This window comes from Yarrowia lipolytica, chromosome 1E (genome assembly GCF_001761485.1).
Source record: "Yarrowia lipolytica chromosome 1E, complete sequence".
Classification (NCBI taxonomy): domain Eukaryota; kingdom Fungi; phylum Ascomycota; class Dipodascomycetes; order Dipodascales; genus Yarrowia; species Yarrowia lipolytica.
The window spans coordinates 1,020,814-1,047,247 of record NC_090774.1 but is presented as its reverse complement, the minus strand read 5'-3'; the positions used below and the strand labels follow the sequence as shown (position 1 = coordinate 1,047,247).

Genomic DNA, 26,434 nt, shown 5'->3' with positions numbered 1-26,434 from the left:
ATTTGCTTATTGATTGACCTGGATTGATATCACATCCAGGTCATTACTAATCTCCCAAATCCAGTATATATGGCCCACCGGGACCCGCTGTTGAGCTCCATCAAACAGATACTACAACTACAACTACCACACTACTACAATGAGCAAGGCTATCCCTCGAGACTACGGCACCGACTCCTACCGAGTCAACTCCAACGTGACCATCGTTGGAGGCTACCGAACTTTCCAACCCTCCTCTTGTGTTATTGCTTAACCAGAGTCGAGTGGAAATTCATCTTCACATGCAGGACATGTTAATGGATTGATTTATTACTACAATATGAGAGTGATCGTAGTCTACCAGTTTGCCTAGATGACACTATACAGTACAGTACCGGAATATCACTGAATGAACACTGATATGCATAGCAATGTAAGTGTTATTCATGGTCTGTCCATACTGCTGTATTAATATTACCGTCGACAGATGTAGATGAAATCTTCGTTGCCATGTGGAAAGAGTCTCTATTCTGTTCAGAGTCAACAGACTCACCTCTGGCAGTCGTGTATGATCAACATGTCCATAGTCACAGTGTAGTAAGAATGTTCTCAAACCCACTGTGTTCTGCGTCACCAAGACATCCAGAACACCACCCACACTAGCGTTTGTCATATCAGTAATTTTATTCACTTTGCTCTGCGAGTTACTTCTCTCAGACAGTTGTTTTGCCCAGTCACTCATTCTCATGCCGGGCTCGGTTGCTATATACATTATTCCATATCCTTGAGAGCCTGTCGGATCTCGGCCAGATCCTCGGCCTCTCCCATGTCCTTCTTGATCTGGGCCTTGCCGGCCTTGGTCTGATCAAGTCGCAGCTTCTCGGCTCGCTCCAGCACATTGTCTCCTCGGAGGATCTCGGCGATTCGGCCCAGACCGGGCTTGCCGTTGTTGGTGACGCCGGTAAGCTCCAGAGCAATGGCGTCTCCAATCTCGGTCAGCTTGGACTCCTCGGACTCGCTGGCCAGAGAAACCAGTTTCTCGAGGCCGGCCGAGTTTCGGCCCACGCCCATGATGGAGTCCTCCTTGAAGGAGGTGATGGACCAGCCGCCCACAGGGTTTCTGCCGGAAGAAGAGCCGTTGACAAAGGCCTTCTCCACGCCAGCAATCAGCTGCTCCTCGGTCACAATGAAGTCGTCGGCCTGGTCAATCAGCTGGACGGTCACTCGAGCTCGCTCCTCCTCATCCTTGAGCTGTTGCAGCTGGTCGTTGTACTGCCGCTCCAGACGCTTCTGTTCATACTCGTCCTCAGTCTGTCGCTTGAGCTGCGAGTTGGTAAGAAGACCGGAAATTGTGGGCAGAGTCAGAAGCTCGGCCTCGGTCAGACCGGCGTTTCGAGCATCCTCCTTGACCTTCTCGGCGGCAGCAAGGTACCGCTTGTGGTAGTGGTACTTGGCCTTGTCAGCTCGCTCAGCAGACACCAGCGAGTCAGCCAAATACTGCTTACGCAGATCTGCCATCTTCAAATGCCACTTGTGGATCTCGGACCGGGGAGTGGCATGCTTGGCGGAGGTTCGAGGGGGGTTTCGAGTGGCAATCAGCTGCTCTTCAGTGGGAACGGTCTTCTTCTTGGGGAATCGATGAGAGCCCCGAGGCACCATCTTCTCGTCAGCATAGCCCTGGCCCACAGGAAAGCCTCGCCGAGACGCGTACGGAACCACGATGGATCGCGGCTTGGGCAAAACTCCAGACACTCTGCTGCTCATGTTGTAAAGAAAGTGGAGACTTGTGTGGTTGTAGAGTGGAATCTCAAGCCTTGAATCAGAGTGAAATTTGGGAGCGAAAAATCAAACTTTATTTGAGGTGGAGTGGTGAAAATGGAGGAGGTCTATACTCGGTGTTTTTGTATGCAAACACCGCGATGAAGTTACAGGCTCAGTGTTTAGAACATTATTGTCGCACTGAAAGTCCAAACTTATGCGATTGAACTATTGCTGACCCTTCTGTAGACCCCTCTTGTTCTCCACTAATAGAAGACAGGCTTTTATGTTCCAAATATGCAACCCTAACCCCAACGTTCACTGGGAGAATGAGAGTGAGAGGTGGAAGGTCATATATATAGTACAGTACTGTACGTACAAGACAGTTAGTCACCGTATGAGTATCCGTAGATATATACGCTGCTGGGTTCGTATTCCTGGCATCAGTTTGACCGGTTTTTGCTCGCTCTAATTAACTGTAGTAACCCGAATCACAGATTGATACTGCTGGAGTCGAAGCACCCAGGAATGACTTGACGCTTTTTCATAGGGCTAGATCGACTGAAATATGTTTCTCAGTGTGTGAAAAAAAAGCTCAAGATAAACTAGAAGGGTGAATAAAGTACTTGAGGGTTGTTAAAGCAACCAAGACACTGACAGAAGAAAAAAAAAACAACTCAGAAGAAATGTTCATATTTCGACTGTCGCTCGCTTGGATGCTTACATAAGACAACTTTTTTTTGGGGGGGTGGGGCGAGGGGAATGTTGTTAAGAGGGATCACGTGATTTCTCAGCCCGCCGTATTCCTGCTGTGTTGTTGGACCTCGTTTTTCGTATACAGCCTCAGCTTCACACCACACTTCACATGACGCAACTTAAACGATGAGGCAGATATCACTGTCCACATCAGTGTTCTCTAGGGGCCTACAAAATGCTCAGATCGCTCCAAAAGTATCTCAGATGATTTTAAAGCGTCGAAATACCCAATACTCCGAGTTTTCGCTTCTTGATCCAAGCACTTCTCAGTTTTACCTGATACCCTTTTCTTTCCAACATGAAACAGCCCCACGACCATCCATGAGGCAGTCATATATAACACTACGACCCCACGGAACCACTCTGTATTTACCCTCAAACACACTATGGCAATGTCGCTCGCTTCACAAATAAAACTCTGGTGGAACACGCAAAACAGTCCCACGGAGCACTCGTCCATACCACTTCTCAAGGCCCGTCTCAGTCAGACCTGGCTCAACAAATGGACTATCGGTCTGCTGCTGGTGAGCATCAAGCTGTGGATGTTCAAGATGTCGTTGTCCGGACAACTTGACGGCGCCGAATCCAACTCCGAACGGTCTTGTTCGGCCCTTGAACGCTCAGTCAGCAAAATGATGTCCATTCCTCACTACACGGCCACGGGGATGAATCACGTGATTGCCACGGCTATCCAGAAGTTTGTCTCCGGTTTGATTAAGATGGTTCTTTTGATCATTACTGGAGTTCAGGAGCTGTTGATATTCGCCGTCAATATGCTCATTTCCACCTACACCTGTCTTATCACACTTGTGGTTCAAGGTGCTGTTTCTCTGGCTGTCGACACCTCGAAGCACGTAATCTCATTTGTCAATGACACCATCAGCACAGTGGTTCCTGAGATTGAAAAGGGTCTCAATGGCCTTGCTGACGGTCTCAACACCGCCACCAACGCCTTTGTGGACCTGGGAAATCTCATCACGGGCAAGCAAGCCGAGGAGTACACTGGTCAGATTGATTTCGTCAAGCTCCAGCTCGATGGGCTCAAGAATGTCTCAATTCCTGCGTCTGTCAACGAAAAACTCGACTCTGTGAAGGACAAGGTGCCTGATTTCGAGACAGTCAAGAACGAAATCGAGTCTCTTATCCGAAAACCATTCCAGACCATTTCAAAGAGCATGAACGAGACTCTTGCAACGCCATTGAATGTGTCTGACTCGCTCAAGGTGCCTGCTCTCAAGTCAGCTCAATTCTGCAAAGACGCAAACATCCCTGAAGTGTATGCAAAGCTCAACTCTGGTTTGAACACCGGCCTCAAGGTAATTATTTCCCTACTTTTGATTCTAGCACTAATCATGATAGTGCCTGTGGCATGGTCTGAATGGAGACTGTGGAGGTACCACGAGGAGTTGTGGGTTGAACAAAGCACTGTGGACGTGAAACAGGAGAAGAGACACGCTTTCCACACTGTTCTATTCCAGGCCCAGCACAAGTACGTCACCATGGTCAAACAGAAACTCGCCTGGGGAAAGAAACTGTACCAACGCAACCTCAGTCAGTGGTACTGGGCATACATTTTGTATCCCTACATGCTGACTCTTCTTCTGGTTGGATTATTTGGTATTCTAGCGTTTCTCCTACAGCTCGGTCTTTTGTCTATCCTTAAGAGTGGTCTACAAAGCCTCACTGTGCTCACTTCAGAGGTAGGTGCTGACATTACTGAGACAGTTGTGCGGGAAATTGAGACTTGGAAGAACGACACAAACCTGTTTCTCAACTCCCAAGAGACTCACATAAACAAGAACTTGCTTGGTTGGGTCGTAGACTCCACATCCACAGTCAACACTACTCTGTCCACCTTCATTGATACTATGAACAATGGCATTGACTCAGTGTTCAAAGACACTCCGCTCCATGGGGCCGTTCAGGGCGTCACAAAATGCCTAGTTACACTGAAACTACAAAAGGTTGCCGATGGAATGGGCTGGGTCAGCGATAATGCTCACGTGACATTGCCTCGAATCGACAAGGAACTCATGAGCCATCAAGACATAGAGCAGGAGGCTTCAGAGAAGGCAGATTACGTCAGCGACGGAATTGCGAGAATCATAAAGACGGTGGAGAAGTTGCTGTTCACCGAGCTGTACATTGCTCTAGCTTGTCTAGGCATTTGGCTGTTCATGTGTCTGATTGCTTTGGTCTACGTTTTGATCAAATCTCGTGACCGAACAATCAACTTTGAGCCGTCACGTGAGTTGAAATTCGATATGGTTGACACTTCACGTGACATCAACGTCCCGCGAGTTCTTCCTCCTCAAATCACTATTCCCAAGCCGGCCTTGTTCATGCGCAACCACATTCCTTCTCCAGCCACTGATCCGTTTGAGGAGTACCCTATTAGACGCAACAAGAGCTCTTCGTGGCTGTTCAACCTCAAGTCTCCTGTCTTGCGGAAGTCCTGATAAGAGAACTGTTAACCAATTGTCCAATTAGTCAAGGGTAAGCTGTAGGTGAAGAGAACTTCAAAAATCTTCAAATCGTTGGGAACCATCAACAGGCACGTTTGCAAACCAATTTGTTTCTGTCGGGTACTCCTACGGAGTTCAGGCATCTGGATAAATACACTACCATGTTCAGATCCCGCTGAATTGAGGCACAGAGTCTCACTATCTAAAAAGCCTGCCTTATGGCAATGAAGCGGCATTTTTTCTTAACATGGGTTGTATTGACATTATAACTATGATTAGCACATAAACAATGACAGAACAGAGCAGGAAGTGACCTGAGGATTTCTTGGCCACAATACACCCAATCCTAGTGTAATAGACAAACCCGTAGCAGATCAAATAATGGTTCCAGAATAACCACCCCCCAAACAGACCCTCTAAAATATAACACAAACCTTATCTTACCCTTTCCCAATCCACCCATTTTCAGACAGCCGAAAACATCACCACCACTTAGTACGAGTAAATACTGTACAGTAGGTACTGTACTCAACCTTGATACCTCTCATACCCAATCACATGAGATCTTGGTACGTGATTTCACCTACCCAAATAAACGAAATCACGTGAAGATGGATCTCTTGGGAACTACCCTCGAGAATGCCATTCTACCTACCCTCAACGCGACGATACGAAGCAAGAAACCGTTTCCAACACCTATTCCTCAGCTTGAACACACAAACGTGTTAATCAGCAAGTTTTACAACCGTCCGCGTGACTCTCCCGGTTCTTCTTGGCTGATTTGCTGTGTTGATGACCGTCGAAAGCGCGTCCTTTGTGCTATTAGTCCAGAGGTGGCGAAGCAGTTTCAAGACAAGTATCACACCGAGTTGACGGAAGAGACCAGTTTGGTCATTAAATTTTTAAATGCTCCATACCTCAGTTTGGTGTCTGGATCGTTTGTGGACTCACTTCCTCTGTTCTTACCTGTGCAATATGACCCCTCCAAGTACATGGGCATCTCTGATGCTCGTATGATTGTCGTGGTGACTCAGCCAGTCCATAAGATTGCCCAGGGCGCGTCCTTACAGCACCGGTTTGTTCCCATGCTGTCTGTGGTTATTGACAAGCAGCCAGATCAAGCTGGTAAGCCGATATATCCGCCAGACAGAAGGGCGGCCAAAAGAAGAGTGGAGTTTCAGGAGGGATACATGAGCCAAAGAACAGTGTTCACAGATCTACGTCGACTCTCCGAGCCATCACGCGGGAGTTTGGACGATGCCCCAGGCAAGCACATAAGTGAAGAGCTGTTGAGGATTGGAGGGTTGCGTGCTCAGTCTGGAGGGGACAGACAAGAAAAGAGAGTGCCGAAGAAGTTTGATCACAGCGGGTATCTCAGGGACATTATGGGGGGAGAAGAGGTGAGAACGGAGATCGAGTCACTCGATGTCGACGAGGAGCATTTGGAGTATTGGACCGAGGTATTTGAACTACTGAACGAAGACACTGAGGTGCCCAGAAGGACGCCCTTTTTGAATGTGAAGAAGACTGTGACGTGACCGGGAGGGTGTTTTGATTCGGTTGCAGCGGGTGCAGACAGCACTGTAGTTATCATACACTTTGGGCTTGTACTAGTACGATACATACAGCAATCGTGCCTCTCAAGCATGATACTACGTGACGCTGTATCTTTAAACCCGAGACTTCTTTTTCTGCTGAAACGATGGGATAATGAGACTCTAAAGACCCCATTCAGAATTGTACTTCTGGAAAGTGTGTTGTTTGGGTCCCTCAAGAATGGAGTATGTCCAAAGATACATTCATACAGCTGTGTCAAGAGTACATACTACACTCACTGCGACTGCTAAAAACACCATCAATTTGCTATCAGGAAATATAAGAAACAGGTTCATGGTGCCTGGAAGAGACGTTTGGTAGCGAATAGGTAGCTCTAGGAGTACTGAACCAATTGTGGTATCATACGTGCTGTATTTACTATACAGCTAATATCGTATGATACAAGCTGATTCTTCAAGTTCAAGTAACTCGATTGGTCAACTCATTGGTGCCCCAAATCATCGTATACTATTGGCTGGAGGCAATTCTATGGGTATATAATGTCCTCTCAAGGTCATGTTCAACAGCTCCATATTGTGTTTGATGTACTTCACGTTCCCCACTCTTGAATTTCCAAAGTGTCCAGTGTGTTCTGTACTTGTCGCCAAGGATCTGTTCTGGAAACATGTCAGAAAGTGCGTCGACAAGAGGAAAAGGAGAAGAGTGTTTTCAACAGGCTAGAGACTGGCTACTTTACTGTAACTTAACCATTGATTAACCGGCTACAGTATATACGAGTACGTCGTACTCTGTACGAATACAATACAATATCGTAGCTACAATAACTACAGTACCATCCTGTGGCTAATAGCAGAGCTTCTAAAGGCAGAACATGTACGAGTATGTACTTGTATGGGAAGGAGTATTTGAATGATGGAATGCCTCTTGTTTTTTGAGCCTCAGCGAGTATCGTACATATTGTACCATGCGGCGGCTCATAACCATATTGGCACAGTAGCCGGACAAGAACTCGGTCATACAAATGCTTGTATTACTCTCGAATAAATTTATACAAGAAATTGATTTCCTGACTGTGCATATCGATCTCAGATTCATCACAAACGAATATGGAATGGAGTGCCGTATCAGACCTCCAGAGGAGCGCAGGCACATCTGGATGCTGAAGATCTTTACTGACAATGTATAGCACGGAGGAGAGCTTGTAGAAGAGCTCATGACGGTTTCAGACGCAGAAATGACATGGCATTTGAGAGTACCTGAGCCCCACTTATCGCAGAAATCCTCATCATCCCTCGTTGACTAGTCCGTTGACCAGTCAGCCTGCAAGTACTGTAGCGCAGTACAGCAAAGAACATAACAGTTTTGGGGTTGTAGTCACATTAACCAAAGGTATTGAGGCCAACAAAAAATAAACGTCCTGTTGATGTTCATTCTAATCTCAACAAACTGTTCCAAGTACAGATCAAACTACCTGTTCAAAACTACAGACCAAACTACTACTGTGCCTATCATGTCCTTGTCTCCTCCAACTATACAAACTACTGTATGTCCACGATACAAGTGGCTCTACAACCCATGCGGATAAACGAGCAAGTTGAAAGTTGCTCCTGGAAGATTGGAGACTCATCTTGATGAGTCGATTTTCGATTGTCTATAGGTAATCAAGTAAATACACAGTTTTTGGCGCTATGACAATACACAGTTTTTTTTGATGCTATACAAGGGTATTACGGCTCTTGTTTATAAACATAATATAATACTGTACATACTGAACTGTACACATTATTCTTCACGGAATCCTACAGTAACTATAGTACATACAGTACATATAGTACATACAGTACTTCTGGGTAAGCATTACTTCTCTACAAGGAACACCATGTCAAGCCTCAAAAACATTACATAAATCATCTCTTCAATAGGTTACCTAGGTGGGTAAAGAATTAAATCAGTTGACACCACTTATTATGGGGCTCGTGGGGTACAAGTACTCGTATACGGCAGCTGTCTCCAGTTTCTCCTCTGCACTCTCCTCAACCTTCACAACCAATCTTCACAATGTCGAACTCGGCACCTCCTTCAGATTACGTGGAATGTCCCTCGTGTTTGAAATTCATACTCAAGGAGATGATTGAAGTTCATTATCGTGACTGTTCGTACGTGATAGCCTTCAAAAGCGACTTGAGACGATGATTCGAAATCGTGGGTGGGAATGGGCTACTCTTGTGAGACATGAATGCGCGGTGGAAATATGGGGCCCACTTGAGGCTGATGTAACAGGTCATTCTTGGTCGGGTACATAAGACGGAGTAGGCGCCCAGCTTCAAGCCCTTTCTGTCCCCTAAACAACCAGTCATGTCAAAAACACCTCCCCTAACAGACTTCCAATGTCCCTGGTGTAAGAACTTCTTTCTCAAGGAACTATTCGACGACCACTACCGGCATTGCATGAACGACTTTTTCAACAAGGGTCAGGAGAAGACAACCAATTGAGGGTGATGGAGAACTTCAAGTAATTGAATAAATGTCGCAAATGGACCTTTGGTAGTTTGTAGTGTAGCATCCGATCAGATAGACTAGCTAATGGCATCTCAGAAACAGAGTCTACTGTTACGAGTAGAATACAAGTTATGCGTATTTTTTAGTTCCCGACACACGATATACGTACTCAATTATGACCTAATTTGTGACAACTCTTGATTGATCAATTTGCGCCGGAACAATTCTTCATAGGAGGCCAACAAACTTGTAAAGTGTTTGCTGAAATAAATGAAGGCATTGCTGGGAATTCTTCACTCTGTTATGTGAATATATTACCCCTACCGTACCTCTGAACTGAATGTGTATACATACTGTACTGTACAGTACATACATACATAGACACGGTACGGCACAGTATGATAGACTGACCACAATACAGCAGAGCTCTTAACTAAAGTCTGTACAGTATGTTAAGTACAGTAATATAATTGCATTACATCACTATAACATCATACGGAGCAGTAAATCCATCTACTCTTTATCATGGACATCCTCACGACCATAACTATTGCCCTCACCGAACCATGTGAATGTTATACATTTCTAGACATGCCTCTTCTGTATGAAAGTATCATGATGTCGCCGTCTCTCTAAAAATCCTCCAACTTGATCTCCCCAAGCTCTCTGGCCTGCTTCCAGAACTTACTCAAATGGCGATGGCCTCCATCACACCATAGAGTGACAATGGTGTGATTGGGTCCCAGGCTCTTGGCACACTTGTAAGCAGCCACCATATTGACAGCAGTGGAAGAGCCCACAAACATACCGTCGTTGTCAACCAGATACTTGGCCATCTTGACGGCTTCCTCATCAGTGACCCGGATGGCATCATCAATGAACTCCAGACCCTGGGACAGGTTGTGAGTAATTCGATTGATACCGATACCCTCCACAAGAGTGTCCACCTGGTGTCGTCGACGAGTGCCCTCCTTTTCCACGGAGTCGTACATAACTCCATACTTAATCTTTCGATACAACCCAGACCCCTGGCAGTCTGCAAGGACCACCCTGACGTCGTCCAGTTTTTCTTTGAGGTACTTGGCCACACCAGAAATGGTTCCTCCGGTTCCAGAGCCAGTCACAAACAAATCTACCTCTCCGTCGGTCTGGATGAAGATCTCAGGTCCCGTGGTGTTGTAATGAATTCTCCAGTTGGCGTCGTTTTCGAACTGGTCTGAGAACACAGCACCGGTGTCGCACTCAACAGCCTTGTCACGTGCACTGTTAACATAATGGTTTTTGTCAACGATTCCAGCAGGTCGCACCTTGTCAACAACGGCTCCCAGGTTAGTAAGAAGATCCACCTTCTCACTTGAAGTGTCGTCTGGAAGACAAATATGCGAATTGTAGCCCATAGCCTTCGACAGCATGGCGAGAGAAATTCCTGTAGAGCCACTTGTTCCCTCGTAAATCACGTGACCCTCGTGAGGAGCAATGGCCCCCGATTTTTCGGCAGCCTGAATGATTCCCAACGCAACTCTGTCCTTGGCTGAACCTCCCGGGTTGCACGCCTCAACTTTGGCATATATCTTGCAGCCAGTTGCGTGACTCAACGACGGCACTAGGACCATTGGGGTATTTCCAATGAGTCCCTGGAGTCCTATCCGGGCCTTTGGCGGGTCAACAATGGGCTGTGAGGGGGTATTCTTGTTAGATTTCGATCGTTTCTTCTGCGATTCAGGTCGCAGAAAAGCGGTATAGAGAATTCCAGAAATGGATATTCCTATAAGCACGCCCGAAGCCGTGTATATCCAGCGACTCATGGTATCTTTGAGATGAGTGGGGAGGAAAAGGTACACAAGTAAAATGCTGCATAATCAGGGTTTTAGAGTTCCATATTGGGATGGCAGAGGGCGAGTTTGGGATTCGAACTGGGGACTATGAGAAGTAGTATAAGTATATATAGTGCAGTATGTACTGTACGTACTGTACTGTACTGTACGCGTACTCGTACGTACCAGTACAATAATACTACTGTACAGCAGTGAATACTGTTTCGTCAAATATTTATTGAGTACACGACAAGAAGAGGCCATAATAAAAAGACCACACTATTTCGTGATTTTCGGTGTTCCCCTGGCCAACATCCTAACCTTAATTCAACACGTATCTGAAAGTCATTGATAAAGCCCAGATAAAGACAAACAAGTACAGGCTCTGCCATATAAAAGGCCACATTCTCACTTTCAATCCGAGTACTGTACATACTGTACTATACATGAACATGCCATGCTATGGTCATCTATGTGCTTTCGTCACAGCCGTGCATCGTGACCCAACCTAAACACCAACATGCAACCCTAAATCTTCACCACTTTTACTAACCACCATCACAATGTCCAACTACAACTATTCGCCGGATAATTTCAGTGATGCAAACGACTTCCTGCCACCACCCAACCCGTCAGACACGCACATCTCCGTGTCTCCCTTCATAAACATCGAAAAAGATCCCGTTTCGTTCAACTTCCTAGTCCAGGCAGCCATCGTTGACGCAAAGAACTACCACATTCTGTCCTACGATGAGCTGGACGAGAAGAAGAAGGAGCTACAGCTGCTCGAGTCACGATACGAGACTCTCCTGCACAAAATTGAGCTCGAAAAGAAGGTCGGGGAGGCTGCCAAATCGCTCGCACGTCTGCATGAAGATGGCAGTAAACGATCAAGTTTCCTCAAATCAACCAAACGACACAGCCAACAGGCCACTGACGAACACATCATCAGTGTGCGTAAAATCACCGAAATGAACACAGACGCCATTGAACTGCACAACCGCATCACAGCTCTCAAGGAGACAGTCCTACAACATTCGGTAGCTGTGCTGGCTTACTCGCAACTCAACCCAGCCGCCGCCGCAGCAGCCCAGGCAGAGGATCCAGTAAAGGTGGGCAAGCAGCTCGACACGCTGATCAGCCAGCTAGGTGACGATCACGTGATGCAGCAGACTGAGTCCCGTGACCTCCCCGCCAAGGTGCATGCTCTTTCTGGACTCTGTCAGCAACTGACCCAGCAGTGTCGCGACCAGATTGACTACAACACAGACATGCTAGGCCGAGTTCTGGAGTCCCGTGACCAAGCTTTTGACCAGCGGCAGTATCCTCATTTCCACGACATGTTGGCTTATCTACAGGAGGGAGGAGGAAGTGGTGGTAATGGTGAGGTGAGCAAGTCACGTGAGGTCGGTGCTGGACATGAAATCAAGCCTACTGGAGCTCATGAGATGGGTCAGACACGTGATGTGGTGTCTACACCTGTGCTCAAGTCAGATTCGCGTGACTTGCTTGATCTGCAGGATGCCCTTCGATCACACAAATTTGCATCTTCTGCTCAGATTCAGGATCTCAATTCTGAGTTGACGCTCGCCACAGAACAGGTCTCAGAGTACCGAGACAAGTGTGATTCTCTGAGTCGGGAACTGGACTCTGTTGTGCAGTCGCTTGAGGACCTGACTGTTCAGACTGTGGATTATGAGTCAGAGCGGCAGAAGATGGAAGATCAGATTAACCAGTTGCGATGCAAACTGCAAGAGGCTGATACTTCACGAGCGGTGACTGGGTTGGAGGCTTCTGGGGGTTCCGAATCTGAGTCGGTGACCATGTTGGTGCACAAGTTCAGAGACCAGATTCGCACCATGCGCGAGGAGCACTTACAGGAGTTACAGAAGGAGCAGGATGAAAAAAAGAAGCTGGTCAGCGTGGTCCGAGAGATCAAACGATCCAGTTACATCCGGGCTTAGACCAGGTGTAATGAGTTGTATATAGTGAGCGGGCATCGTTGATTATATGCCGTAGAGGAATTGATCTGAAGATGTGTGGGAGAACAGTTCCATGCGGTTAAACAAAAATGTATAGTGGCAGGTTGAGATGGATATGAATTCTATTCGATTGATGATCTTGTGAGGTTCGTCTTACGGAGTGCATCTTGGAAAATCAATTCTCCATGGAGAATGCGACACGGGGTCAAACGTGTGCGTCAGCTATTGATAGAGCTTTTCGTATTTTGGATCCTACAAGTAGCGGTACATACCCGTACAGCACATACTTGTTTGATAAGTTGTGAAGGCTGCTAACGTCTTTCATCTCTCATGACTCACAGCTGGTTCGTCCCTTGTCGACCTTCCTATTCCGGTTTCTTTCGACTTTGCAACCTCCCAATAGGTTCTCACATGCTCTTCTTCCACTCAACTGGTCCTCCCCTCACCTCTGAAAAAAGCAATTCGGTACCGCTGAGAAGTTCCCTGCACTTGTCAGACGTGCTTATGGGCTGAATCTAAGACATCCGTGGATGCTGCAACTACTTTCGGCCTCCCCAGAAGTCATTCCCCAGAAGTCAAAATGAAGCCAATGGATCTGGAACAGCAGACGCATGGTCCCCTTGCGCTGTATCTTTGCTCATGGCACCACTCTGGGAAGATCGACAATGTTAGACAATGTCCTTATGTCGATCTTTTTGGTTAGGAGTAATACAGACGATTCTAGATAGCTGTGTGGTTGTTGGCGACAGAGAGTATTGGACTTCGTATTCGTACTCGGCCGGAACTGGAGATCACAATGGTATGTTCATCATTCCAGCTTGACATGGACTGCCGTAAAACACTACAGTACAGTACTCCACGAGTTCACGATGATATCAACATGAACTGTAAAGGATGAAGTCGGGTACATGTTCTCTGAACGGGCCGTTTCCAAACAGACTTGGACCTGAAAGCATGTGATTCAACAACTTAAATTACTCAACTGATTTAATTACATAAACTATATAGCTGTCACAGCTTGCGGTCCAAGAGTTTCTATAGTACCATGTTGTACTCTCCAAGTTATGAGTTTGTCCATTTTCTTAAGGCTCTTGATCTGTGTCAGACATTTCATCCGACACAGTTTTCACGAGATTGGATTTAGTTATTGTAGTGTATCTACAATACGTCGCTTTCAGGCTAAAGCCTGCCCTAGTCTCACTCACTTCCGCTACTTCGCTGTGTGTAGCCTGTCAAAGATCGACAGATCGGCGTTTTCGCTTCTGCAGACAACATGAGAACTAGAACCTTTGGTGTGAAATAATCACATGGAGTACAGCATGGCCAAGGGTTGGTACCTGCTTTTAGAGGAACTGGACCACAGGATTTTACCGACGAAGAGCCAGAATCTATTGAGACTTGGTGAAAGGGCCAGCATTATGGGACATGTTGCTTGCAAACGATGGACTACTGTACTTATACTGTAGTTTGTCGTCGCTGTATATAATAACGACACTCTGTTTACACCTTTTTTCCTAAAAAGTGTAAGTCGGCAATAAAACAAAATGATTTGCAGATCCACGAGATCCGCAACTGGGTGCTGTGGGAAAAGAGAATTTGCCCTATAAGTTGGCCCAGTCTACAATCTGTCTCATACAGTGTTGTAGCAACGATAATAAAAACTATAGAGAACTGCTAGTGTCGAATTTACTCGAGATGGAGGTTCATCAAGGTAGTGGAATCCAGTTCTGAGGTCGACGATGTATTATTCGGAGAATTGTTCATCATTGTATTTTCATGGAACTGTGGGGTGCAGCAGACATGCGTGGGAAATAGAACGAAGCCTGTCTCTATGTACTCTGGTTCAATTTGCGGGAAGTCTACTCGTTCTTTTGGGTCCCGAATCACAGGACGGATCTGCTTGTAGATAGCGGTCCTCCCGTGTTGCTGTCTTGCATAGGGTACAACTATTTGTAGTACACTCTGGGCGACAAACATGATCACCAACGGGTCTCCTGCCACCAAATTTCCCACAGTTGTACAAGTAAGGGCACCGGGGACCGGAACAGTGCATGCGACCTTCAATTAATGCACACTCTCTGGACTCGCCGCACTACCTATGTGGACTGCCGATCATACGTCGATCCAGATGTTCTTCAAACGTGATATTGACGACATCAGACAGTTGCCAGTGATAGGGAGCTCCAGGGGAAATGGTGATAACACCAATCGATTCGTCGTGCGCCGGTAACGCCATACTCCAATTTTCAGCTTTCCAAGAGCCCATCTAACACCTCCTCCACCAGTTCCGAATAATGCTATCATGCAGGGGTGTCGGAGTAGGTATACTCTACAGAGCATATTGGCTGGTATATATAGATCGTCGGGGCCCGTTTGATAAGACATATCTCCAAAAATAATGGCAGGGTTCAACTTCACTTTCGGGCAGGTGATTTCGTACCTGGCTTCCATGCTCTATGGACAGGTGGATGCCACTTCGTCCTCCACTCGAATCCAGGCCACCCAGGATCTGTACGACTTCACAGCCAAGTTTTCGCGACTCTCAAACATCGCGTACTGTATCAATGCCCCCTTCACGCCTCTCAGAACGGACTTCACCTGCGGAGAAAGCTGTCGGTACTTCCCCGACCTCCAGCTGGACTCAGTGTTTGGTGGTAACTTCTCCTCAGCCTCCACTACCGGCTACATTGCATACGACCACAAGAAGAAGGAAAAGTACATTGTGTTTCGAGGAACTTTCAGTATCCCTGATATCGTCACAGACATTCAATTTCAGACTGCCCCTTGGTTGACCTCTCTGCCCACGCATCTGATCCCTACCAAGGAGGACTTTGAACACAAGCAGGCCATCCTGAAGCACTACGCTGCCGAAAACAAGGGTCTCAGCAACCTGGAAGAGCGACAGGATGTTGTGCATGAAGACCCTAGCCTGGTTCCCAAGAAAATGGACAAGTGCGAGAACTGCCAGATCCATGACGGATTCGCCAAGGGCTTCAACGAGACTATCGAGCATGCCGGACCCCAGATTGAAAAGTTCCTGGGAAATAACACCGACTACAAGATGTTTGTTGTTGGCCACTCTCTAGGAGCTGCTCAGGCCCAGCTGTTTGCTACACAGTTCAAACTGCTGGGATTTGACCCTTACATGATCAACTTTGGACAGCCTCGACTTGGAAACCCTGAGTTCGCCGCCTACATCAACCAGCTGTGGTTCAACGATACTGGTCTGGTTGTCAATGATGCCCGACGATTCTACCGAGTGACTCACTGGAACGATATCGTCGTGGGAGTGCCCGACTGGCTCAATTACACCCACTCTATCGGAGAGGTGTTCATAGACGAGGAGAGCGTTTACCCCAAGCTGGACAAGGTGGTGGTGTGCGAGGGAGGAGAGAACCCCCTGTGCCACCGAGGAACTTTCAACCTGTGGTCACGAATCAACTTCCTGCAGAACCATTTGGCTTATATCTTCTACATTGGTCTGTGTGCTTTCAACATTGGCCGAAGAGACGTGCTCAACATGCCACAATACCAGGGCAACTTCTCGTACCAGCACAACATCGACCCCAACTACAATTACGATACCAAGGTTCCCACCCGGATCAGTAAATCAAACTAACAAGATTTTCGTTTCTATATACTTTTCTACGCCTACATTTCCTCCATATAATACCTTACGACTTGACGCTTCTTGAACATATATAGTGACACTAGCAACTAACCGCTTTTGAAAGATATATAAATAAACACCCATACAGACTCCCTCTAGCAACGTAACTTTCAGCCGCCCCGAGCAGCTCTTAGCTCCTTCTCCATGGTGATGACTTTCATAATCAGCTTGGTTCTCTCTTCCAGCGTGTGTTCCAGCAGCTTCAGAACATCTCCAGAGGGGTAAGAGAGAGCCTTATCGGAGAATTCCGTGCAAACAGTGACCCCTTCTTCCTCCTCTGTAGACTTTCGGCTCACTATCACGAGCTGGCTAGAAGGGGGCTCCGTAATAGTATCTTCAGTATCAGCAGTCTCGGGGATATCTCCTGGGTGCTGCTTATTATCGTTGCTGGAGTCATCTCGGGTATCTGTGTCGGTGGAGCCACAGGCATCTGCGTTGTCACTTCCTTCTGCCGGAGCGGGTGAGTCCAGTCTTTGCGAGTTAGGGTCGACAGCATCGACTCCAATGACCTCGGGTTCAGGCACCCCAACAGAGATTGAGTGAGCTTCCATGTCATGGATATCTGTGTCGTCCCCTAAGACGTATGTGGTACTCTCGTGAGATACCAGCACATAGTTGACCAGGCACGCGGCAACAAACTCCTCCAGCCCTTCATGGTATGGCACCACAAGCATTCTTAAAACGCCACCATTATCGGTATCTTTGAGGAAAGTTTTCAGCCATTCCATCTTTGTCGTCACAGGTGCAGTGTGGAGGTCAACGTGTCCGTCATCCGACAACCACGTACTGTCCATCCCATAGATATCAACTGGCTGGACCATTGAGGGTAACTTCTTGAGGGTTTCCATAGTATCGTCAAAGAGATGCTTGTTGCGCCTGGTGAATGTTCGGAACCAGTAGCGGGTATTCATCTCGGTGCTGGTCAGGCTGCACATGTAGGAAGCGATTTTCAGGTATGTGTCCCTGGTCACTACTGACGCCAACGTGGACATGAAGAGGATCCCGTAGAACGCCAGCATCGTTTCGAACGTTCGCGGCAGTGGGCGCGTCGAGGGTTTCTCTGCAATAACCTCCACCCGAATGCATTGTTGGGGGACTGTCGCGTCTGACTCAGTGTGGTTGGTATCTCTAGTATTTCGCTCTATGGTTGGCGTGTGGTGAGAAGGACGAGCGATCCGAGTACCAGGTCTCACGTAGTCGGCCACACCGCGTCTTGTTGCTCTGGGATTCGGATTTATTTTCGCCATGCCTGTGTGTGATGATAAACAAGTGATGAGAAGTCTTTTGGGGTGTCAAAGGCGGGGTTGCTTTGAACCATCACTTGTTTCGGTGTGATGGTCAGAGAGACTGAGTTTTAACATCAACTAACTCCCAACTGATTTCAACATTATTCTTAACAACTCTAAGTGATTATACAGGAGAAAGTACAAAAAGTTGGGATTACAAAATCTATACAACAATACTTTTATATATAAAAAGAGGAGAGGGTGAGACAGGGTTAAACCTGTCATTGAGAGTATTAAAAAATCATAGGCTTGTGCCATATGGTCTGTTTAGTTGCTTGATCCATCATCTTTCCCCCGGGCTTCCATTCAAGACACCTTCTGAAATTCGAACTCACAGTCCCCATCTCTCGCCACTACAGTAAACCCAAAAGCCTAAAATATAAAAATTTCGTATCGTGCATAAGGCAGTAATTACAATATCCAGCTTCATATATACCCAAGAAGAAAAAAGAACACGACAATGGGAAAAACGTGGGTTAAGAAAAAAGACGCCGAGACCTTTTCGCTGGTGTACCGAGCGCAAGACGATCCTCTTTATCATGATGAAGACGCCTCCGAGCGAGTCTTTGTCAAAGTCGACAATCTCAACCAGCAACGAAGGGAGCGAGAGGCTGTGGCTCGATCTGTAGCCGCTTCTGAGGCTGCCAGTCAGGCTAGCGAGGCCGGAGACGTTCCCGAGCTCCACGACGACTCTCAGGACCCCCACAGAGCTCTGACTCGAGCTGACCTGGAGGCTGAGCTGGACAAGTTTGCCAAACAGGGCCGACGAGAAAACGAGGGAGAGGCCGCTCTCTACGGTATCGAGTACGATGATTCCAAGTACGACTATATGCAGCATCTGCGACCCATGGGCATGTCTGACTCCGTCTATCTGGAGCGAAAGACTAACAACAAGGAGCACTCTGGACCTGGAGGACGGCGGGGCAAGGGCACCGATTTGATTCTCAAGGCTGACTACGCTGCCAAGAATGGAGTTCAGCTGCCCGCTGAGGCCCTTCCTTCTGAGGTCAAGAAGAAGCTGACTTACCAGGACCAGCAGGACATCCCTGATGCTCACAGACAGCTGCTGATGGACCCCGATCTGCGGGAGGTCCTGGAGGCTCTGGAGGACGAGGCTTACGTGGAGGAGGATGCCGAGGATGATGTCTTTGGCGAGTTGATTCAGTCTGGAGAGTACGATGAGGAAGAGGAGGCCGCTCTGGACGACCAATACGACGATGAGGACTACTACGATGACTACAGTGATGTCGGCACCATCCAGGGCGCCTTTGACACAGTTGAGGAGGAACACAACGATGAGGAGATTGAAGCTCTTCGACAGCAGGCCATCAAGCAGGCCCGAGCCATGGGGCGGTCTAAGGGTAACAAGGAGGAAGAAGCTGGAAAGGAGGTAGAGGTCTCCCAGCCTCTGGCTGCCGAGCTGGACGTTGAGGCCGAAGAGGAGGAGGAAGACGAGTTTGACCCCCAGTACTCGTGGCAGCAGGACTTTGACAAGTTCAAGAAGGACCAGAAGAAGAAGCGAGGCGAGGAGGTGGAGAGCGAAATCGACGGAGCTGCCTACACCGCCATGAGCCGACGGTCTCGTCGAAAGCGAGAGAAGGCTGCCAAGAACGGAACCGCCATGTCTGGATACTCCATGACCTCTTCTGCCCTGTTCCGAAACGAGGGCCTGACATTCCTGGACGACCGGTTCGACAAGGTCGAGGCTGAGTACAATGATGAATCCAAGGATGAGCCCCAGCCCGAATTTGACATGAAGAAGGAGCGAAACGACTTTGAGTCCATCATGGACGACTTTATGGACAACTACTCTGTGGTTGGCAAAAAGATGTACAAGAAGAAGGCATCCACACTCAATAACTCCACTGGTCTGCAGCAGGTTGATGATTTGCGACAGGCACTGAAGGGTCTCAGTGTGGATGATAAGCAGAAGTGATGTCAAAATCATGGAGAGGGACAATTGGTTTGAAAAATGGAATAGAGAAATGGACTAGAGCATATATTTAACACAAGTACAAGTAACGAGTGCGAGTTTTCTAGTGTTTACGAAGGAGATGAATGGGTCATTTGAGTGCCATAACTTGAAGCCGTATGAACTACAGAAATATCTGGATAGCAATCTCATTTCTGGGAAGCATGGCTTCAATTTTTTAAGCTTCCTTCGCTCTTTGAAGTTTTTTTTTTTTTTTTTCTGCATATACATTCATTTAATTATAACTTTGCTGTGAAAGAATAACCTTTGAAGTAATAGTTGGTGTTCAGTTAGTAGCGGCTAAATTATAAGTATAAATAACTATATTTGTTGAGTTTTTTGTTGACAAAGGAGTCTGGGGTAGAAGCGGTATCTCTGAGCTTTCTGGACAGCGAAAAATGTTTTTTTTCTCTCTCTTTTCCGTGGACTGTACAAGTATTACTTGTAGTACAGTATGTACGGTACACTATACAGTACTTCTATGTCACCCAACCAAGCAGCGAACAAACCGACCTTTTCATGTCCATGTTGGTTCTGCTATGCGTTACAGTAAGTCGAGGGGCATGAGACATCATGTTGACAGAATTGAAGGAGCTTGAATGATGTCAGCTTTCACTGGAAGAAAACTAAGAGTATTCAGAGTCCAAATCTTTCTGGGATCTTATCTGGGGTGCTCATAGTGCCAATCCAGAAGCTGCACTGCAAAAAAAATCATAAAAAAATCATAAAAAAATCGCTCCATCGACGAAGTGCAAACGTTTCAACTGTTGTACCAATCAGTCACTGAGGATGGCTGCATTTTACCCTCAGAAAGTGCAGTCCTTCTTCCATCGGGAAGCTTCTCCAACAGGTCCTGGGGAGAATGTCTATTCTTTCAGAACTTAAGAGCCCAAGAGACGACAGTGGAGAACTGTCTGAACTCGGGCATGATAATCAACTTTCTCATGAACGTTTTGAGCGACAGCCGACTTCCTCGAGACTTGAGTGCATTGGAAAGTATCTTTGGGACGATCAACAGGTTCCAAACGATTCTATGTTGGAGACCTTCAATTGTGGCTACTGTACTGTATCATGTTATCTAATGGTATATACACTGGAGACATTCTCCTTCCATTGAACGCGAAGTGGAACATTGACAGCTACAATCGTAAGGGCGGATTCAAAAGTCACCATGGTCTTTCTCTGGACCACGGGTACATGTCCAAATGGGTTATGGGAGCTGTTTCGGCCCTAGACATACTGGCACTGCTTCTCGATGGGTTTGGAAATCGTTGGTTAAATGTCACTCCCAAAGAGAGAGCTAGACCAAGACCAAGAACCATGTGGGATGGCCGACAGCAAGGTGTACACATGGCAAGACGTTTCAGTCTACTGGTACTGATCGGGCTCTTGTCGGAATGGGTGCAATTTTTGGTGCAGGACAGGTTGGATGTATGAATTCAACCGGTAGTCAAGCGGATATATAGTCTTTCAGTCTCAAATATTGTACTCCCATACAGTCTCGGTTCATGCTCGATTCAATGCTGAAAACAACTGGCGATGTTCCGATGCGGAATTCTGAGACATAATTGTGTAATGGCAGGATTTCCAGACAATTTACCTTGCGTGTGTTTCGAAGACCCCTATAACGCAGACCGCCCGCACTTGAGGGTTGAACGGATGGTTTCAAAGGGGAGATGAGTTTGTATTTCAAAAAGAGTATCTTCAAACAACACTTTTACGTACAGTGTAAATGAAGGACGGTGCTGGAAGTAGACTGCGTTGGAGCTGAAGACTGCAACGAATACCACCAACAAAAGAATTACAAGGGCTATAACGATGGAGAAGGCAAAAATGATGAGCGGTAGGGGAATTGAACCCCTGGCACCTGCTAGCAACTAATTGGAAGGCAGATATGTTGCCACTACACCAACCGCCCGAAAGATGATGTCGGGGGGAAAAGGGATGGGGTATTTCAAGGACAAACGTGCCCATTATAGCGCGAAATTCTTCATCACTGAAAGAATACAAGTCCTCAGAAGTTGCTCTACAACTTTCTGAAGTCCGTTTGTAAATCTAGAAAGGGGCTATAACTGTTCTGATGTCATGTTACAAGGTGCTACGACATCAAACGAATATGGTCAATGATACATTAGAATATGAGATAACTTAGCATTGGCAAGAGTCGCAAGCACACTTGGTGCAAGAGCAGGTGCTGGTGAGCCTCTCAACGGCCCTTGGAGCAACAGCAAGCTGTCAACACGATTGTGTTTGTTCATGGTCTGGGGGCTTGGAACAGATGAGAGAAGCTCTGAGCCTTGTGTATGCAAATTCCTTTAGTATAGATTGTGTGTTTTGTTTGAGAGAGGTCCAGAGAGATGATTGAGCTGATGTGCATGTGTGAAGGAAGAGAATGGGGAATTCGGCTCTTATTATATAAAACTCTGGTTCCCAGATCTCCACGATAAAGTTGTATTCAGCCGTGGTAGAATGCACGAATCTTGCAGAAAGTGGCACTGGACGATTCGAAAAGTGCCGATACACAAAGGTGGCGAGGCTGTGGCGTGAAGAGCTCAGATTTGGAATGATCTGAGGATATTTGGATAAGTCAAACATTAATAACAACGTCTTTCTAGAACGACTTGGAAAGGGGCAGTCGTAGGGCAGTGCAGTGCAGTAAGAGTGTTGATGATATGGCGATTCCATCTCCAAAAGCGAAACCGCCGGTATTGTCTGAGTTACGGGATTTATGCGATACTTAGAGATAAATGTAATAGCAGTCATCAGAATGAACTTGGCTCGACTATTATTTTCCTTATTCAATCTTCACACTTCCAGAAGATGCCAATCCGGAGTTCATGCATCGACGGGTCCAACCTAGACGGATTCCGAACAACACAGCCATCTAAGTCGCATTGACGTTGGTTTACAGAGACAATTGGTCAACTGTGAGAGCTTAAACACTTACTACTGTCAAAAAATACTAAAAATATTACAGAAATGTCGCCGGAGCGACAATTTTCCAGACCTAAAACATTCGAGAGGATTGTTTAGGTTCGGTCTTTGTATGCAAGAAGCGACATTATCGCGAAGGGCTGAAAACGTTAAACTTGACCCTACAGTATATCGCAAAAAGTGCGCATGCTCAAAAATATAATAGCAGCGGATGATTATAAATAGACAGCAGCCAACATTATATTAATACCACTCAAACATATCCAACAACCACCAATATCACAACTACCACTGTCACAACTACCACTGTCACAACTACCATTGTCACAAACATTGATACAATGGGATTCTCATCTGCCATGTTTGGAGCTTCTCTCATCTCCAACTCCATCTCCTCTGAGTCCAACTTCAACAAACGAGACTTGGTCAACAACTGCTGCTGCTCGTCCCAAAACATGCCCGACACCTGTGCTTGCAAAAAGTGCGGCTGCAAGGCCTGCAAGTACTAAAAGCCGGATCGCGAGTGTTCTGCGAATGTATATAAAATGTTGATGCATAACAATGTATTTATTATTTTTTTTCTTTCTGCATATACATTCATTTAATTATAACTTTGCTGTGAAAGAATAATGTAAACGTATAGCAATGAATTTAGTATTGTTTATATTTACTGTAGTTGGGAGAACGCATGGATTTGTTGATAAATATAACACTTACTGAGATGGATGATCTATATATTATACACAGTCAACAGAGAAAAACAAGAAAAAATGTATCCTACCATGAAAACATAATAGATCAAGACCTTCAAACATTCAATACTAGGTAATCAGTACCAATTGGAGCCATCAACACAAGGTAAATGAAGGACTCTTTGAGAATCTCTCTGTTTTTTTGCATTTTAGCTCAAGTAAGCTGGTACTGAGAAAGCTGATACTGAGAAAGCTGGTTATCCTTATCACCACCCCAATACTACTGAAGGATTCCACTGCGGTACTTCAGGGTACATAAATATATATGTATGAATGGCACATAGCAAGCGGATCTCTAACACCATAAAACTACATCAATACTACTTTTCAGCCTGATTCGGCGTAGTTTCACCCGCCAAGAGAGCGCATGCACCCCTTCTCCACGCACGGCACTATCAAAACTCAAAAACTGTTATCTTCGCCACCTCCCCGACAGAACTTTGTAACTCCTTGACACCAATTGTCCCCTCCTTAAGCAATGTCATACAGCGCAATTCCATCGGAACCAACAGATTCAGCCCCAGGGGTGGTCGCAGTTCCTCAACCATCGTCACCCAAAGCTGGGCTGATCCAGAACTTCATCTTTCTGCAAGTGAAGAAATCAATCGCAATTGCAGTGGTGGTTCTCGTGTCTCAAGGCGCATCACTCAATGCAACTCTTGAGGGAGTACTCATTCTGGCGACTTCAATCCTACCTTTCTGGACACCTCCAATGTGGACGCCCAACATGGCTCCCCACAAATTCACAGCCATCGTTTTCTACGCGTGTTGGTTGCTGCAACTGGGCGTCCAGTTTCTGTGTCTGGACTTCAACCCTTCCAACCAATTCTCAAAGGTCCTGCAAATCAGCGCCCTCAATCTAGTTACCGGCTTCCTGGGAAACCAAATCAAATACTCCCAGGCCTACTTTGTCAAACGCCTCTACCCTGCTGACCAGCAAATCAAAGCCACAAAGTACGCCTTCCTGTTTGCATTCCTATACCCACAGGTTCTGGAGTCGGTGCTCGTAGCACTGTATCTGAACGTGACCTTCCTTCCAGCCTGGACCCTAGAGGGCTTCCGAGCTGCTGCCTACCTGTATTTCGCAGCTGACCTCTACTTCAGATACCCTGTCGAGAGTGAATCTGGGGTTACAGCCTGGAACGACTCTTCATTGTACAGCTTCTACAAGACTGAACTGGCATCCGTATGGAAGGGTATACTCTTCTACTACTACTTTTTCCTTCAGTTCTTGTAAGCAACGAGAAGCAGAGGTCTATATTTATTGAATACATCTACGTACTACTAAGCTGCACTGCTCTAATCTCTCTTGATCTTGGCAAATCAATCTCATTATTGTCGTTTAACACACATCAATGGCCTCGTCCCACTTGATCAGATCATCGCAAACCCCGCCCCAGATTTTGATTCCCTCCAGAGCCTTATCAGCATCAGTATAACTAACAGAGACACGGACACTGGTCTTTCCCCAGTTCTGGGGATCACCATTTACCTCAAATTTGTCTCCAGACGCCAGAACCAGACCTCGCTCCTTGGCAAGCTCAACCATCTTTCGCGCATCCACTTTGTCCAGAGTCACCCAAATGAAGTAGCCTCCATCGCCACCCTCGATATGGGTACCTTCGGGAAGGTATTTCTTGAGGGCTTCCTTGTAGACGGTAGCTCGTGCATTGTAAATCTTGTTGAGATGGTTAACGACCTTATCAAACAGACCCAGCTTAATCATCTCGCCCACAATCATGGTGTTGAGGTGAGCAGGGGTACCTCCAGATCTAGAGGCACCGGAATCGGCCAGTTGGAGGGCGAGAGCGCCGGTAGCAGTCTCCTGCCACCCAACACGCAGACCAGGGCCCAGCAGTTTACTGCAGCTGAGGTTGGAGACTGTGTTTCCATGGGTAGAGGTTACAGTCTCACGATCGAGGGTGACCATTCTGGGAGGCAGATTCTCCCGCTCAATCGAGTGCTCCAGAAAGTCATACACGTCGTCAGACACAATGAGCATGTCGTACTTTCGAGCGAGTTCCAGCAGCTTGACTCTGTCCTCCAGAGGGATGATTGCACTTCCGGGGTTACTGAATGTGGGCACAAAGTAGAAGACAAACTTGTAAATCTTCTTGGTGGGTCGCGATTCGTCTCCCACAACGTCCAGAGGTGACTTTTCGTGTTCATGGCCCTCCTCGGAAGAGTACTTCTCCAGATCCGCTTCCAGTTTGGTCAGATCCAGGCGTCCGAAATCCTCTCGAATTGCGGTCAGTTTGCCCTTGAACCCACAATCAATGAAAACCGAATTGATGAGGTAGTAGCACGGCGAAACAATGAATGCCCGTCGAGTGTAACCAGTCTGGGGAAGAGTGCAAGACTGCAGAATATCTGCAAAACCAAAAGAAGCGCCACAGGTGAGATTAATGCAATTGGCAGCAATCGGAGTCTTTTCCAGCAGCTCCCGCTCCGTGACCCACTTGGCGATCAGCTGCCGGACGTACAAAGCACCCTGATCAGGCCCATAGGTAAGGGGATGTCGGTTTTCGTCGTCGTCGTCTTCCGGGCGGTCACGTGACAGCAATGACGCGGCGGCGGCCAACACTTCCTTTTCCGGAAATAAGTCGTCGCTGGGGTGGCCTTTGAACAGGTTGATCATCTTGTCGTATTTCGTGTGGTGATGTGTCAGAAGAGATAAGATGTGGAGTGCATGATTTGGTGCACATTTGAGTTTCCGGACAAGGCTGTCGGCGGGGATAGATGGATTAATACTAACGACCATAGAAAGTGTTTTAGTAGAGCGATGGAAATGATTGTTGTATGAATCTAGAGTTACAGGCCCTAATATTTGATCAACGAAGAATCTGGAACGTATTCACCGCTCCAACCTCCTCAATTACACTTGTCCATCGACTAATAATTCCTGATTGGAAAGTGGGGGAAGCTTGTTTTGACGTCATCAGCCACGCCTAAGAACGATCGTCAGCTGTGTATAATACACTGTACTGTACTACGATTGTAGTAGTACTGT

At 46.8% G+C, this 26,434-nt stretch overlaps 12 protein-coding genes, 1 non-coding gene and 1 pseudogene across 13 annotated transcripts; 8 read left to right on the top strand and 6 right to left on the bottom strand.

Moving 5' to 3' along the window:
* Nucleotides 1–750: 750 nt before the first annotated feature.
* On the bottom strand, nucleotides 751–1,743 carry YALI1_E10455g (uncharacterized protein; the record flags this gene model as incomplete). Its single annotated transcript, XM_503702.3, has 1 exon — nucleotides 751–1,743. One exon carries the CDS (start codon nucleotides 1,741–1,743, stop codon nucleotides 751–753), a length of 993 nt encoding a protein of 330 aa, XP_503702.1.
* A 1,136-nt stretch (nucleotides 1,744–2,879) lies between these two features.
* On the top strand, nucleotides 2,880–4,952 carry YALI1_E10443g (uncharacterized protein; the record flags this gene model as incomplete). Its single annotated transcript, XM_503701.3, has 1 exon — nucleotides 2,880–4,952. The coding sequence occupies one exon, from the start codon at nucleotides 2,880–2,882 to the stop codon at nucleotides 4,950–4,952; it is 2,073 nt and encodes a 690-aa protein (XP_503701.3).
* A 617-nt stretch (nucleotides 4,953–5,569) lies between these two features.
* YALI1_E10417g (uncharacterized protein) lies at nucleotides 5,570–6,496 on the top strand (the record flags this gene model as incomplete). Its single annotated transcript, XM_503700.2, has 1 exon — nucleotides 5,570–6,496. The coding sequence occupies one exon, from the start codon at nucleotides 5,570–5,572 to the stop codon at nucleotides 6,494–6,496; it is 927 nt and encodes a 308-aa protein (XP_503700.2).
* Nucleotides 6,497–9,646: 3,150 nt separating this feature from the next.
* YALI1_E10364g (uncharacterized protein) lies at nucleotides 9,647–10,819 on the bottom strand (the record flags this gene model as incomplete). Its single annotated transcript, XM_503699.3, has 1 exon — nucleotides 9,647–10,819. The coding sequence occupies one exon, from the start codon at nucleotides 10,817–10,819 to the stop codon at nucleotides 9,647–9,649; it is 1,173 nt and encodes a 390-aa protein (XP_503699.3).
* Nucleotides 10,820–11,391: 572 nt separating this feature from the next.
* On the top strand, nucleotides 11,392–12,792 carry YALI1_E10358g (uncharacterized protein; the record flags this gene model as incomplete). Its single annotated transcript, XM_503698.2, has 1 exon — nucleotides 11,392–12,792. The coding sequence occupies one exon, from the start codon at nucleotides 11,392–11,394 to the stop codon at nucleotides 12,790–12,792; it is 1,401 nt and encodes a 466-aa protein (XP_503698.2).
* A 429-nt stretch (nucleotides 12,793–13,221) lies between these two features.
* On the top strand, nucleotides 13,222–13,513 carry YALI1_E10339g (uncharacterized protein; the record flags this gene model as incomplete). Its single annotated transcript, XM_068282939.1, has 2 exons — nucleotides 13,222–13,243; nucleotides 13,287–13,513. 2 exons carry the CDS (start codon nucleotides 13,222–13,224, stop codon nucleotides 13,511–13,513), a joined length of 249 nt encoding a protein of 82 aa, XP_068139040.1.
* Nucleotides 13,514–15,208: 1,695 nt separating this feature from the next.
* YALI1_E10320g (uncharacterized protein) lies at nucleotides 15,209–16,429 on the top strand (the record flags this gene model as incomplete). Its single annotated transcript, XM_503697.3, has 1 exon — nucleotides 15,209–16,429. One exon carries the CDS (start codon nucleotides 15,209–15,211, stop codon nucleotides 16,427–16,429), a length of 1,221 nt encoding a protein of 406 aa, XP_503697.2.
* A 161-nt stretch (nucleotides 16,430–16,590) lies between these two features.
* YALI1_E10295g (uncharacterized protein) lies at nucleotides 16,591–17,727 on the bottom strand (the record flags this gene model as incomplete). Its single annotated transcript, XM_503696.3, has 1 exon — nucleotides 16,591–17,727. The coding sequence occupies one exon, from the start codon at nucleotides 17,725–17,727 to the stop codon at nucleotides 16,591–16,593; it is 1,137 nt and encodes a 378-aa protein (XP_503696.3).
* A 499-nt stretch (nucleotides 17,728–18,226) lies between these two features.
* Nucleotides 18,227–19,702, top strand: YALI1_E10290g (uncharacterized protein; the record flags this gene model as incomplete). Its single annotated transcript, XM_503695.1, has 1 exon — nucleotides 18,227–19,702. One exon carries the CDS (start codon nucleotides 18,227–18,229, stop codon nucleotides 19,700–19,702), a length of 1,476 nt encoding a protein of 491 aa, XP_503695.1.
* Nucleotides 19,703–21,575: 1,873 nt separating this feature from the next.
* On the bottom strand, nucleotides 21,576–21,656 carry YALI1_E10256r. Its single transcript has one exon. It is a non-coding gene; the product is annotated as a tRNA-Gly (tRNA).
* A 317-nt stretch (nucleotides 21,657–21,973) lies between these two features.
* YALI1_E10247g (uncharacterized protein) lies at nucleotides 21,974–22,501 on the bottom strand (the record flags this gene model as incomplete). Its single annotated transcript, XM_068282938.1, has 1 exon — nucleotides 21,974–22,501. The coding sequence occupies one exon, from the start codon at nucleotides 22,499–22,501 to the stop codon at nucleotides 21,974–21,976; it is 528 nt and encodes a 175-aa protein (XP_068139039.1).
* A 512-nt stretch (nucleotides 22,502–23,013) lies between these two features.
* On the top strand, nucleotides 23,014–23,181 carry YALI1_E10242g (Compare to YALI0E08387g, Misc non-coding, gnl|GLV|YALI0E08387g [Yarrowia lipolytica] highly similar to uniprot|P41927 Yarrowia lipolytica Metallothionein-I MTLI; annotated as a pseudogene).
* Nucleotides 23,182–23,902: 721 nt separating this feature from the next.
* On the top strand, nucleotides 23,903–24,661 carry YALI1_E10233g (uncharacterized protein; the record flags this gene model as incomplete). Its single annotated transcript, XM_503694.3, has 1 exon — nucleotides 23,903–24,661. The coding sequence occupies one exon, from the start codon at nucleotides 23,903–23,905 to the stop codon at nucleotides 24,659–24,661; it is 759 nt and encodes a 252-aa protein (XP_503694.1).
* A 105-nt stretch (nucleotides 24,662–24,766) lies between these two features.
* On the bottom strand, nucleotides 24,767–26,185 carry YALI1_E10210g (uncharacterized protein; the record flags this gene model as incomplete). Its single annotated transcript, XM_503693.3, has 1 exon — nucleotides 24,767–26,185. One exon carries the CDS (start codon nucleotides 26,183–26,185, stop codon nucleotides 24,767–24,769), a length of 1,419 nt encoding a protein of 472 aa, XP_503693.2.
* Between the last annotated feature and the right edge of the window lie 249 nt (nucleotides 26,186–26,434).